General features: G+C 32.0%; 1 protein-coding gene across 40 annotated transcripts in view; it reads right to left on the bottom strand.

The window, feature by feature from the left end:
- Positions 1-13,423, bottom strand: part of LOC115212079 (calcium/calmodulin-dependent protein kinase type II delta chain) — a 429,066-nt gene that overhangs the window by 77,380 nt on the left and 338,263 nt on the right. For 17 of the 40 annotated variants that reach the window (XM_036502876.1, XM_036502877.1, XM_036502875.1 and 14 more), the window contains one exon: positions 5,503-5,604. The exons of the other annotated variants lie outside the window; for them this stretch is intronic. In XM_036502876.1, the coding sequence (XP_036358769.1) occupies positions 5,503-5,604 (102 nt within the window). The remainder of the gene's footprint in view (positions 1-5,502; positions 5,605-13,423) is intronic. 40 annotated transcript variants of the gene reach the window in all.

Genomic DNA, 13,423 nt, shown 5'->3' with positions numbered 1-13,423 from the left:
GATGATATATATATATATATATATATGTATGTATGTATGAATGTATATATATGTAACCTATATAGTGCATATATATATATATATATATATATATATATATATATACACACACATACACAAATATACACATAACTATATACATAAAACACCATAAAAAATATTACCTCTGGACAATACTACAGCAAATTGGTTTTGTGCGACAGAATTACATTAGGTATGATGCACAAATGGCTATTTCAATCTGTTGCATATAATGAATTTATGATTAATCAGGCTGCTATTGACAAAACTAGTGATTGTTCATTTACTGTTTTTCTATATTGGAGGTAACAGATTTTATCCTAAGATGTGGCTGGCTAACAGTACATACTACTGATAATACCCAGTGAGGCAGAAATGAACAACTAGCATTCTCACCAGCCACTGCTACAATGATTTTCACCTACCTCTAAAACATATTGTGCTTTTAAAAGAATACCACAGAAAAATTGGTTTACATGATGTATTTACATTTGGTATGATACAGAGACGGCTATGTATATACACATAATTACTCACATAAACTAACATGTAGAATTAAGAGCTGAGCCTATATATACAATGAAAATAATCAGTGGTATTGAACTGGAGACCTGTTTATGTATAAGCAGAACTGGGGCCAGTGGTGGTTTCAAATTTTGGCTCAAGGCCAGCAGTTTTGGAGAAGTGGGTAAGTCTCTTACATCAACCCCAGTGCTCCACTGATACCTAATTGGTAAACTCCAAAAGGAAAAGCAAAGCTGGCCCATTTGAATTCGCAATGTACAGTTGGAAGAAATGCCACTGAGCATGGCAACAATTCTAGTGGTGGTAGTATTAAAAATTAAAAACAGTTTAGATTTTCTTTTACAGGGTGTATGTATATCTCTATGTCCTACCTTGATAATAATGTCACAGACTAAACATTGAAAGGGAGAGCTGCTCTAAAGTAGAACACCTTCTTTGAAAAGTGAGAACATGATGGGGAGTCAGTTATAAATGATAAAATACCCAGAAATAGGGGATCTACTCTGATGCAATAAACCAAAATAAATACATGCTTATTTTCAGTAAATAACAAACCAAGATGTCCTCATTTGTATAATAGCAAACGAAACACACTGAAGCAATAAAATTATATTCTTTTTTTTTTAAGAGCAATATGTTGGGATAAATTTGCTCGAACAATGCTGAACAACAACAACAATAGTGACAACATGTGTGAATGAAGGAAATTTTAAATGGTTACAATCAGGTAAAAAAATTAGAAAACTTCAAATCAATTATGTCCTTACTATCTCCAGAGAGAAAAGACATATTTGATAAATGTAGTCCTAGATACACTATATCTGAATGTAAGATGGGATAGTCATGACTGGAGCAGTTTTGCGACATTTTTGTTCTCAGGCCAACCTAAGACTAAGCCAAGAAAGTTTTTACATAATTATGCAACTTACTAAAAATAACAGTCAAGTCTCACACAAATTACAACCATCCAAATAGTACTAGATAACCCTATATATCTGTAATAATGAAAAGGAAAAAAAAAACAGCTGAGAGGAATACAACTGGAACATCTTTGCTAATATCTGCTGAATAAGGTTAGTCATCAGTGCACAACAACAGATGTAGAGATGAAGTGAAGATGATATTAAGCGAAAGACAGCAATTGCTTTGTTTTTTTTTACCTTTCCAAATGAAAGCACAGCGACATTGTTGCAGAATATCTTGGATCTTGTTAGCATTTCTGCAGATGGTGTACATCCATATCTTGCGGTGTATTACTTCAGAGGGAAGTAGTAAAGCCTCATGTTTATTGTTGGCATTGCCTGGTTTGTCAGCTATTGGTAAAATACTAGAGAAACATCCATGCATGACTAACAGCTCTCACTAACAACTGAATTATGTCAGTTACTGTCTCAACAAACTAAAACCATTGAATTTTATTGAATTAAGAGATTAGGATACAGGGGAAATACCACTCTTTCAAACTAATTTGCCAACAACTTTTAATCTCAGTAGATATAAATAGCCACAAAATAAATCCATAATGTTTGATAAGACCAGGAAAATCATTAACATTCTAATTTTTGTATTACTATTTTTAAAATTGCCAAATCACATAAACAACACATAGAGTGCTATGACAATGAATACAAAATAAATTTCCTAGATGACTGTTAGTATAATCTTTTATTTCATTACTTGTTCCACTCAGAAGATAGTAGCTATGTTGAGGTACCATCTTGAAGGGCTAGTTAATAAAACTGACTTCAAAACTTATTCTAAATTTGGTATCTGATCAAACAATCTCTCTTTGCTGACCAACTATGTTATGGAGGCAAAAACAAGCCAAAATTGATTGTCAAGCAGTGAGAGACTAAGATGAACACACATACACACACCATACACATATGAAAAGCTTCTACAAAGCTTCCATCTACCAAATTCATTCACAATACATAGGTTGGCCCTGTGTTGATTGTAGAAGACATACCCAAGATGTTGTGCAATAGAACTGAACCCAAGACTAGGAACTTATGAAGTAATCATCATAACCATACAACTATGCAATAAGATTCACAGTTGTTGCAGTCGTTTAGGCCTTGGTGAACCTAGACAAAAAGTCCTATGATCAAAATAATTCTAAAGGTTATCTAGTTCAGTAAATCATAACTGACCTCCACTTTTCATTTGTACATTGACCCTGGCTGTGAACAAGGAGGTAGCAAAAGTGTTAAAGTAATTTTGGATTATAACTAAAAGTTTTCAAATGAAATATAAACAGTTGATAAAAGCTTATAGCTACAATAAAGCTACAAAATCACCTTTTAGTAATATGATTATATACAGTTTCATTAACAATTCGAGGATTTTATATCATTATCCCTGCAAAAACTGAAACTAGTTTTTGATATTCTGAACACACACTCACACGCACCACTGATAGGTTGTTAATTAACTTAGTCGATATTTAAATGAAATCTCACATATAAACCATGTTTGTGTGTATATAAAGAGAAGGGAGAGTGTTGTGAATGATGTCTAAAATTCCATAAGAATTTTAAAGAAATCCAATTTTATCATTGCTTTATCACATCTGAGACACATTTGTCAGGCAGAAAACGATCATAAAAACATTTAAATATGTGTTCTAAACATGATGCACTCCATTTTCACATGCTACTAAACTGGCAAACATACATGTTTTAGTGACAATTATTAAAACAAATATTCTTCTGACTTCCTACATGGGATTCGTGCATGAATGATAAAAGATTGTTTGTAGAGAATACCAAAAAAAGAAGCCCCCCCCCCCTCTGAAATGTGAAATCTTGCATTGATATAGTGAGAAAGATCAACAAAGGAGGAGTGAGATAAGCAAGATAGTAAGATATGGAAACTATAAATGAAAAAAAATCTCCAAGTGTTTTGGAGATATACTTGTCTACCAAGTAATTTGATCTGAGACCATGTGACGAAACTAAAGCAATTACAGCATGGCAGAAACATGTTACATGTTAGTCATTCAAAAAAACAGTGTCAAAATTTTTGTTGCACCATCTTGATGGAAATGTGTCAGTAACCAGGTTGCAGTGGACACAATGAAAATTTTAACACTAAATATTAAATGTTTTAGTGACATTAACAGCTCTTGTGTGTGTTTTCAAGTGGCTAATATGTGCCTTCCATGCTGTAATTGTCTCCCAAGTATATTGTTGATTAGATATAATAATATACTCAGTGTTGAGCACAGGTCATGAATGTGTATAATGGAACGAATGAAACCTAATATATTGGTGAGTACTTTATTTATCGTGGGTGGGTATATGGCAAAGGTGACTCAGGTGGTATCTGAACTCAGTCCATAAAGGGATGTAACTAAATAATGCAGCAAGAGTGAATCAGAGAATTGGGTTTGGCTAAAAGCAGTACCTTATGGGTAAAGATTGAAACTGGGATGAAGTGAAGTGATGAGAAATGACAACAATAATGATGATAAAGCAACAGGAACAAAAAAAAAGTAGGGTAGAATAACTTCAAAATTTAAGAATAAAAATGAAAATAAAAAACAAACTAATATACTATTTTTAAAAATAATTTGAAGAAAATATCAAAGTTGAATGTTGTTACTCACAGAATAATATAAGGTTAAAGTTTTGAAGAATTCAAAGTTATTTAGTAAACAATTAAAACAAAAATGAAGACAATAGAAAAATGAAACACACAAAACTAAGAAATATGCGTGTATGTGTTTGTGCATATATATGAGTGTGTGTGTGTGTGTGTTTATGTATATATATATACACACACACACACATAAATGAACACACATTTAAATAAATGAGTGCATATATATATATATATATATATATATATATATATATGCATATAGATGTGTGCATATAATATGTATATATGTATGTGTATGCGTTATGTATGTATAAATATGAAGTTTACTCCACAACTACACAGTTTCACAACTTCAGATTCATTCCAACTGTGCAGAACCTTTGGCAAGTGTTGAACTAACCAAAGTCCTGTAATTGCATTTAACAGACAGAAACTGAAAGAAGTCCACCTTGTGCATGAATATGCATTTGTGTATCTTTGTCTTATACACACAATATATATATATATATATATATACATACATACACACACACAAATATATAATGTTTGTTGTTTTTGCAGGTTATAATTTATTTGCTGTGTATTGATAATATATGTATTTGTATGGAAAATTCTGAAGACTAAAATTTAAAACTAAAGTACCAATTTCCATAACTGAACCACAGAAAATAGAATAGAAAAAAGTTTAACGTAAAAAGTAGAAATATTTATAAATATAGAAGCATAATCGCATCAAAGCAGAAAAAAAAATCAAATACCAAAAGCTATGGACTGGCTCCATAGGTGAGGAAACAGAAGCTAAAGCAGAAAAAAGCAAATAGATAGATGAGAAATATTGGGGATGGAAAACAAAAGGAGAACTATATATATTCTTCACTGAGGGGGAAAAAAAAAATCTTCAGTGAAAGTTAAAAATTAGGAGGGAGCAGCACCTACCTGGACACCAGCTGGAGAGGAAAAGAATAGAGGATGGGATGGGTGGAAGGTCAGCTCTAAAGTGGTACTACTATTGCAGTGGTTTTGGTAAGATAGATTGTTTTTAAAAATACCAAAGTGTATCTGATAAGATTGAAATAACCAGATAAATAAATAAATAAAAAAGATCTAAGAGGAGCAAATACTAAGAAACGTGAAGGTAGGTATTTTACCAACCAAGAGGAAGAGAAGGTTTAGAAAATGGAAAAACGTCTGGATAAGAAAAAAAAAAATAGAAAGAGATAGAGAGAGGAGAATAGAAAAAATATATAAAGTGTAAGAGAAAAATGTCCAGGGTTTTTGCAGTCAGCAAATATTACGGAATTTGTTTTTAAGAGGAAGGGAAGAATAGGCCAAAGGTGTCTCTCCACATACCTGGCTCTAAGACCCCTGGTTGAGAAGATTGTTTTTCAGCAGATAATATAGTTTGAGAAGAGCCACCCACTGAACTGTTACCTGAACTTCCACTGGAGGCAGCTACACAGTAATGACAATAAAATGGTGAAACACTCACATGGAATATGTACAAAAGTATACAGTTTAGTAAAACATAAGCTAGAAATTAAATTTATGCTTTGTGATTTTTGACTCCATGTCTATCTGAAGACAAACACCTCATCACAGTACAACAAAATAACTTGTAAGGTATGATCCAATTATTTACTCTCCTGTGATATTATACTTTTATTATATTATACTAACAATGACAATAGAAGTTTTAGTAGTGATAACAATAATTTCTAACATATGCACAAGGCTTTAAATTTGATGTGGGCCACAGATTAGTCAATTAAATCAACCCCAGTACCTGACTGGTATTTTATTTTATTGAGCCCAGATAAAAGGCAAAGTAGATCTCAGTGGGATTTAATAGTTTTTAACTTTGGCACAAGGCCTCACATTCATAAGGTAAAAGTATAATTAAACATCAGCACATAACTGCCTCTATTATTATTTTTACAATTATATAAGGTGGTGAGCTGGCAGAATTGTTAGCATGCTGGATGAAATACTTAGTGGCATTTTGCCTGTTGCTGCATTCTGAGTTCAAATTCTGCCGAGGTCGACTTTGCCTTTCATCCTTTCTGGGTTGATAAATTAAGTACCAGTTGAACACTGTGAGATGATGTAATCGACACATCTCCTCTCTCCAAATGGCTGCCCTGGTGGCAAAATTTAAAACCATTATTATTACTATTATAATAATTACTTTTATAATTATTACTATTATTATTATTATTATTACTACTATTACTATTATTATTATTATAATTATTACTATTATTACTATGATTATTATTATTTGAACTGAGTGCATAAAGACACATAACTAAATCTTTTGTCATAGTTAGTCTGTCCGGCACTATGATTTCTATTGCTACACTGCACTAACAATAACAACAATAACAGTATTTTTAAAATTATTAAGTGAATAAAAAGCATTCTATTAAAAATTGTATTATTACAAAAATGAGAAAACAAAATTAAAAACGCAATTTTCACATAAACAAAATAATGAAATTCCATTTAAATTTCCAAACAATACATTCTTACAAAATGAATCTCAGACGTTTAAAGCAAAAGAAGCTGCAATGTTTTTTTTGTATTATGAGTCTGCCAAGAGCACTAGCAACACTGTAAGGTTATTGTTTAGCTTCAGATAGCTCTGAACCTGCAGGCCTGTAATTAAAGATGTTCCAGTTATGACCATCTTGTCTTTTATCAGACATATTATATCTAAGAATATATCATATAACGCATCCTTCACTTTTTAAGATGAAAAGGTGGGATTTGAAGGATATTTGACCTAGCTTTAGTTAGTTGAATGACCACTCATTATAGCTTCTGCTGCAAGTGTGATAGTTTTAACTGTGACTTAAAATTATTTCAGAAAATTCAAGTTGCTGTGACCATATTATTGTAGTATGGACACCCATCACACCATTTTGATAAAATAATAGCCATGTGGCATTGACATTTCAGAAATTACAGAAAAGTGGGTAATGGCATATAAACAGTGTTGATACATTATGAGTAATTAAAATAAGCCTCAAAAGAAAGAAAATTATTGAATTAAAATACTTAAAAAAGATTTTAAAAAATGAGGAAATGTATCTTAGAGCTTTTTTTTTAGAGAACTTTAGTAAAATATAAAGTTAAGTGTGGGTGTATATTTAGTTTATTTGAAATAATCAACATTTCTTATGCTTAATGATTGTTGGGACAAAAACCTGCGTCTTTCCTTCAAAGTCAAAACTGAATTTAAGAGCCAGATACATTCAACAGATATTATTATCAGGAATATAGCATAAGCAAATTCAAAGGCCAAGTCTTTAGCATTATATCAAAGCTAAAAAAATGGTTTCAAATTTTGGCATGAGGACAGCAATTTTTAGTGGGATGTGTTAGTAGATTACTTTGACTCCAGTGTTCAACTAATACTTATTTAATGGACCGTTAAAAGGATGAAAGGATAAGTCAAACTTATTGGTATTTGAACTCAAAATGTAAAGTACCAGAAGAAATACTGCTTAGAATTTTATCTGATGCACTAACAATTTTGCCAGTGATGATTTCTTACATGGTTACAAATTTGTGGAAGGGAGAATATAACCAAATAAATTAGCTTCACTCCAAGTCTCATACTTGGGTTTGCAAGACATTCAGTTGGACATTATCATTTTCCTTTTTGCAATAATAATAGTCATTTCTTGACTAAAAATTTGGAGAACTTTATAGTTAATCATATGGATTCAAGTACTAGACTGGTAATTATTTTATCAACCTTGGAAATATGAAGGACAAAGTCAACAATTTTTGCAGTCCTCATTTTAGAGCTAAGTAGGTTGTTGAGAGAAGTATATAACTGTTACATGAACAGTTATGTAGAAATTCCTTATTAGTTATGTGATATAAGTAAAGATATTGCCCAAAGATAGCAAGTCTATTGAGACATGAAAAAAAAGCATTAAGATTATTAGATTATATAGATGCAAGCATAAAAGATTCTGATGGAACTCTTTGACATAATGTTGACAAAAATTGGTTGTTTTTATATAAGCTTTTTTCCATGCTAGCATGGATTAGATGAATACATATTGCTAAAGCATTGTTTTACAGCTGGATAATTTTTCAGCAGCTAACTCTTACCTGTTTTTTTTTCATTCTGTACATTTTCAAAAGCACAAAGCACAGAGAAATGACAACAGAAAACACAACAGTAGCTCACATAATTTCAGAATGTTATCTTTCTTACAGACACACTCACAAATATGCAGCCCAAATAAAACTTTACATAGATGGCAAGAGGTCCTTGAGATGCTACACTGTTTCATCTCATATCAAAGCTAGTTAGAAAAGCAATACTGAGATGTTGAATTTCATGTAATAAATTAGTAGCTGTAACCTTAATTGTCAAACTGTCAGTGTTGTCAGTCTTTGGAGAGTTGGTAAGACTAAAATTTGGTCGTTTAAAGCAGCCACAGTTATAAAGTCATGGTAATGGAGGTAATACAGTTACCAAACCAAAAGGTGAGGTGTCAAAAGGCAAAGTTTGCCATCTCAAGTTTCAACAAGACTGGTTTTATAGAGATTTGTAAGAGAAATTTCTGAAGATGAGTGTGTGTTAAAGGTAGATCAGGTAATTTACAAATGATAAAAAAAAAGAAGTTATGGTTAATAATGAAATAAACAGTAAATGTATTGTGGATAAGAAAGAAAGAATGGAGATAAAGGTATCCACCTCTACCTCAGAAAAGTAAAAGAGGGGTGGAAAATGAGAATAAAAGGAGTATGTGAACATGTGAAGGAAAAATAATTTCACAAATGTCTTAAAACATATCAGCTATAACTTGAAACTGAACTCTTGTAATTCATCTTGAACTCCAGTGAATGTATGTGAATGTTCTTATCTATAGTATACTAAACATAACTAACAAACCTGAGATATGTTTATTAAGCTATGTTAATTACATTAAACAATAGTATAGAATAAGACATAGTAATATGATGATGATGTTTAACTGCCATAAAACTTTGCTCCTACAATTAAATACCCATTGGTCATCACCAATAGGTAGGAAGAGTGAAGGACAAGTTAGGACCTCAGATAACAACCAAACTGTGAAAGTGGACTAAATTGACAAAAAAAAAGAAAAACTTATTTCAGATGGCTGCTTTTCTCAGATCCAAAATCCAGTCTTCAGCAGATATACACTGGGTAATAAAACTATCATAAAAAAATAAACCTACAATGTTGCTGCTATCAGTATCTGAAGAAACTAGTGATGCTACTGTTGATAAAATAATAGTCAATAAAGTCTGTTAATTACAAAGTTCTAACATATCAGATAAGGATTTTTTTCTGAAATGTCAAAACTCAACTTTTCTCACAGGAAACATTTTATTTTACAAATTTAATACTCTGTTTATATGCTGAGATCCAATTTGTCTTTTCCCTAATGAGACATACCCCACTCCAATGACTATAATTTGCTGACACAATCTAAATATTATAAATATTACAGGTGCATTTCAGCACAGACAACCAAATTGAAGATCATCTTTCCCAGGAGTGCTGTGCAGCTCAAGTCTTTTTATTATTGATGTATGTGATCATTTGTTTGTGCTTCAATATAATCATGCTATTATTGAAAGGTTTTATTATTTTATTTCATGTACTATGATACATAATACTATCATACGTTCTATCTTGATAGTTTAGTCAAAGGATGAGTAGATGTAACAATGACTTTGATCTGAGTGATGTCTTTGAACTTCAGTAGATTGATGTCTCTGATAAATTATTGGCAGGGAACAAATTTTTGAGGACTGAAGCTTTATGATGAATGATTGGGAAGTGTTTAGGGTGGAGTGAGTTTTGGGTGTGAGATATGAATAATGAATGGAGAGAGTGAAGTGCATTTGGTGGGTATGCATGAAGTCCAGAAAAGCAGAGATGGTATGTGAAACAAACACATAACATGTCTGAATACCAGTGGCTGTAATGCATTGGTAAGTAAATCTTTGCTAATCAGTTGAATGACCTCTTGGATACAGCCTAAGATATTACAATGTGCAAAGGCAAGGCTAGCTTATATTGATGACTAGTATTCCAATATAGGTTACACTTGGATTTCACAGAGGGTTAGCAACTTATCAATGTATAAGCATGTTTGAGCTCTAGAGAAGTCTAGCCTTTGAGGAGCAGTTTTACTTGTTATGTAAGGTCTAGCAATTACAACAAGTTTGAAGGTTTTAATCATGTGTTGTTTATAACAATATATACTAATTGATGCCCTATATGATGAGATGCTCATCATTAGGCTAATATTTCAACATCATGTTGATAACAGATGGCATATCATCTCTATGCCATTTTAGTACAGCAGTATAACTGATTATGTAACATAGCAGAACATGAATATTTTATGCAATTAATTTTTACATAGAATTAAATCAATTCTATATTAATATATAGCTGTCCTTGCTCTGCAGGCCTGGACCTAAAATTCAATTATAAAAGCATTAGTGTAATACTGTTTCACTGTCTGAAAACCTAAAATGCTGTTCTTTCTTTTTTGAAGCTGAAGATGTAATTACTACAGATGCAAACAAAATATAAATATACTTATATTTATGGATATGGTCACAATTTGAACTGAAAGGATTGTGAGAAGAAAAAGAACATTCATACTTGGTTAATGTCCTCCACACTGTCTCATTTTTTATTCTCCCACATTGTCTTTTTCTTTCACTTTCTTCCTGATTCTCTGTCACCCAGTCTTACTCACTCTCTGAAGCAAGAGGCAGACAAGATAAAGAGAGAAAAGAGTGGGACATATAGCCTCTTCATTAATAATAATGAGAAGGAAAATGTCAAATATGTATGATTAAACAAAACAGCCAATATAGACACTGCTGTCTCTCAGTCTTTATAGGCAATCCAATAATTTATTTAGAAGGAATATCTGTTGACATATGTGTGTGTGTGCATGTGGGGGCAAATACAATCTGTTGACCTTACTCACTCTTTTCTCATGCTTTCTTGGTAAAATAAGAGTCCTTTCAAGCCAGAATAATTTGTACATCAGAAGTGTATGCCTTTTGTAGTTTGGTGTTCATTAGGCTATGGGTTGTCTTGTATGCTTAACACAGACTGCTCTGCCAACACAAACTTTTCAATTTCTATTTGAGAACTTATTACTTCAGGGATGTCAGTGAAAAATTTATCACCAAGAAGTATCTCTTCTCATATTTATGTATGAGAACAGATACTTCTTGCTGCTTTACCATTCACAATATATCCATCTCTGTATATGTAACATTTTATTTCATTAGAATTATGTTTCTAGCTTGTTGTTTTTAGGTTTTAACCATCTGCTACAGTGAGATTTTGTTCATTAATTGCTTGGATAATACCAGATGATCAAATTTTTTAACTCACCATACTACTATATTGTTTTACTGTATTTGTATTTATTATGCAGAATGCTTCCCGAGGGATTTTATCCTGCCCCAACTATATTGCTGACATTCACAAACAATGTCACTATATTTCCTCTCTCTCTCTTTCTTTCTGTGTGTGTGTGTGTGTGTGTGTGTGTATAATGATCAAACCTAGTCTCACCAACTAAATAAAATGTTTATTCTTCAAAGAGGACTGATAAGACCACATCATATCTGTTGGTTTTATCAGTTGGGTTTATAGATCCAATCTGTATTGTCTCCATAGTCAAAATATTTCAATCAATTGATCGTATTGAAGTTGCTGCCTTTGCTTGTTTTTAGATTTAAAACACTTCCAGAAGGAGATCATATCAGCTAACAACTTAGATAATCTCAGTTCATTAAAGTATTTCAACTCATTATATTACATATGCAAGACCCTTTAGTGTTTGTACTCACTAAATAGAATGTTCCCTTCAGGTATTTTCCTCAGCCATATTAGGCTTTTATTCTATAACGTGTCTCAATCATTGGACTGTGACCATGCTGGACACTGCTCTGAAGGGTTTAGTTGATCAAATTGACCCCAAGGTTTTTCTTTTTCAAATTAGGCACTTGTTCTCTTAGAAACTGAGTGGTCCCTCCTTGCTGACATTCTTTCTGCATCAGCTGGTACAGATTTAAAAAAACATCAACTGTACCAATCTCACAGAAAATGGTTACTGTCTTTTCTAGGACCAAAATATATATTTTTTTTAAAACATATGTGCATGTGTGTGTGTGTGCAAGCATGTCTACACACACACACACACACACATAAATGCAAGGTAAAAATATCTTAAATTGAGGCCTATGTGATCTGAAGCATGTATAATTATAATTGAAATAGAGGAGAGATTAATGGAAAAGCTAAACAGCAAGATGTGTCAATATATCAATAGTGGAAGGTATCTTTAACAGCTTAACTCACACAAGATTAGAAAACATAAGCTACAAACACAACTTAGAGAGTAATTATAAACATTTTACATCATTCACTACCACCAACAGCATCATCAGCATCTAAACAGGTCTTTAACACTGTAATCTGTTCTCTTATGTATGATTATGACATTTGCCAAACCAGTGGCCAACAGAAGTAAGCTTTAATTAACATGAGTTGGCAAACTGTCTGAAATCATTTACCCCATAGGGTTTATCATAAAGAATATTATTATCATTGAACTTGTGGGAGTTTGGCAGAATTAGTAGCACAACAAATTAAATATCGTGATATTTACTCATTTCCATGTATGTTCAAATCTCACTGAGGTTGATCTTGGCTTTTAACCATTGAAAAAGAAATGAAGTATTCATCAAGTACTGGAACTGGTAAATGAACTTTTAAAAACAACGTATAATCTTGTGTCTATAGTAGAAATGATTAAAATAATTATTGGTATGAGAGCAGGTCATAGGACAAAATGCCTTGCAATATTTAGTTATGGTCATTTACATCCTGAATTCAAACTCTGTAAAAGCTAATTTTGCCTTTCCATACCCTATATTAAATAAAGTATCAGTTAAGTGCTGGGGTTACACATACATACACACACACACACATATATATATATATATATATATACATAGCAGAAATGGTAGAGATTCAGACTAAATACATTAACTTAATGCATTTATTCTAATTCTGAGTTCATATACTACTAGGATTGCTGGAAGGACAAAAGGCTAAGTACCAGGAATATACTGTATTTATTCAAATTACTGTATCCCTTCTTAGCAAAAATTGGTCTTGAATCTGATTAACCAGTCTCATAATTTTAACATTATTATTGAATTAGTGATTTAGTAG

The sequence above is a fragment of the Octopus sinensis genome, linkage group LG5, assembly GCF_006345805.1.
Source record: "Octopus sinensis linkage group LG5, ASM634580v1, whole genome shotgun sequence".
In the NCBI taxonomy this organism is placed as follows: Eukaryota; Metazoa; Mollusca; class Cephalopoda; order Octopoda; family Octopodidae; genus Octopus; species Octopus sinensis.
Note: the sequence above shows the minus strand (reverse complement) of the source record. Positions and strands in the feature narration are given on the sequence as shown.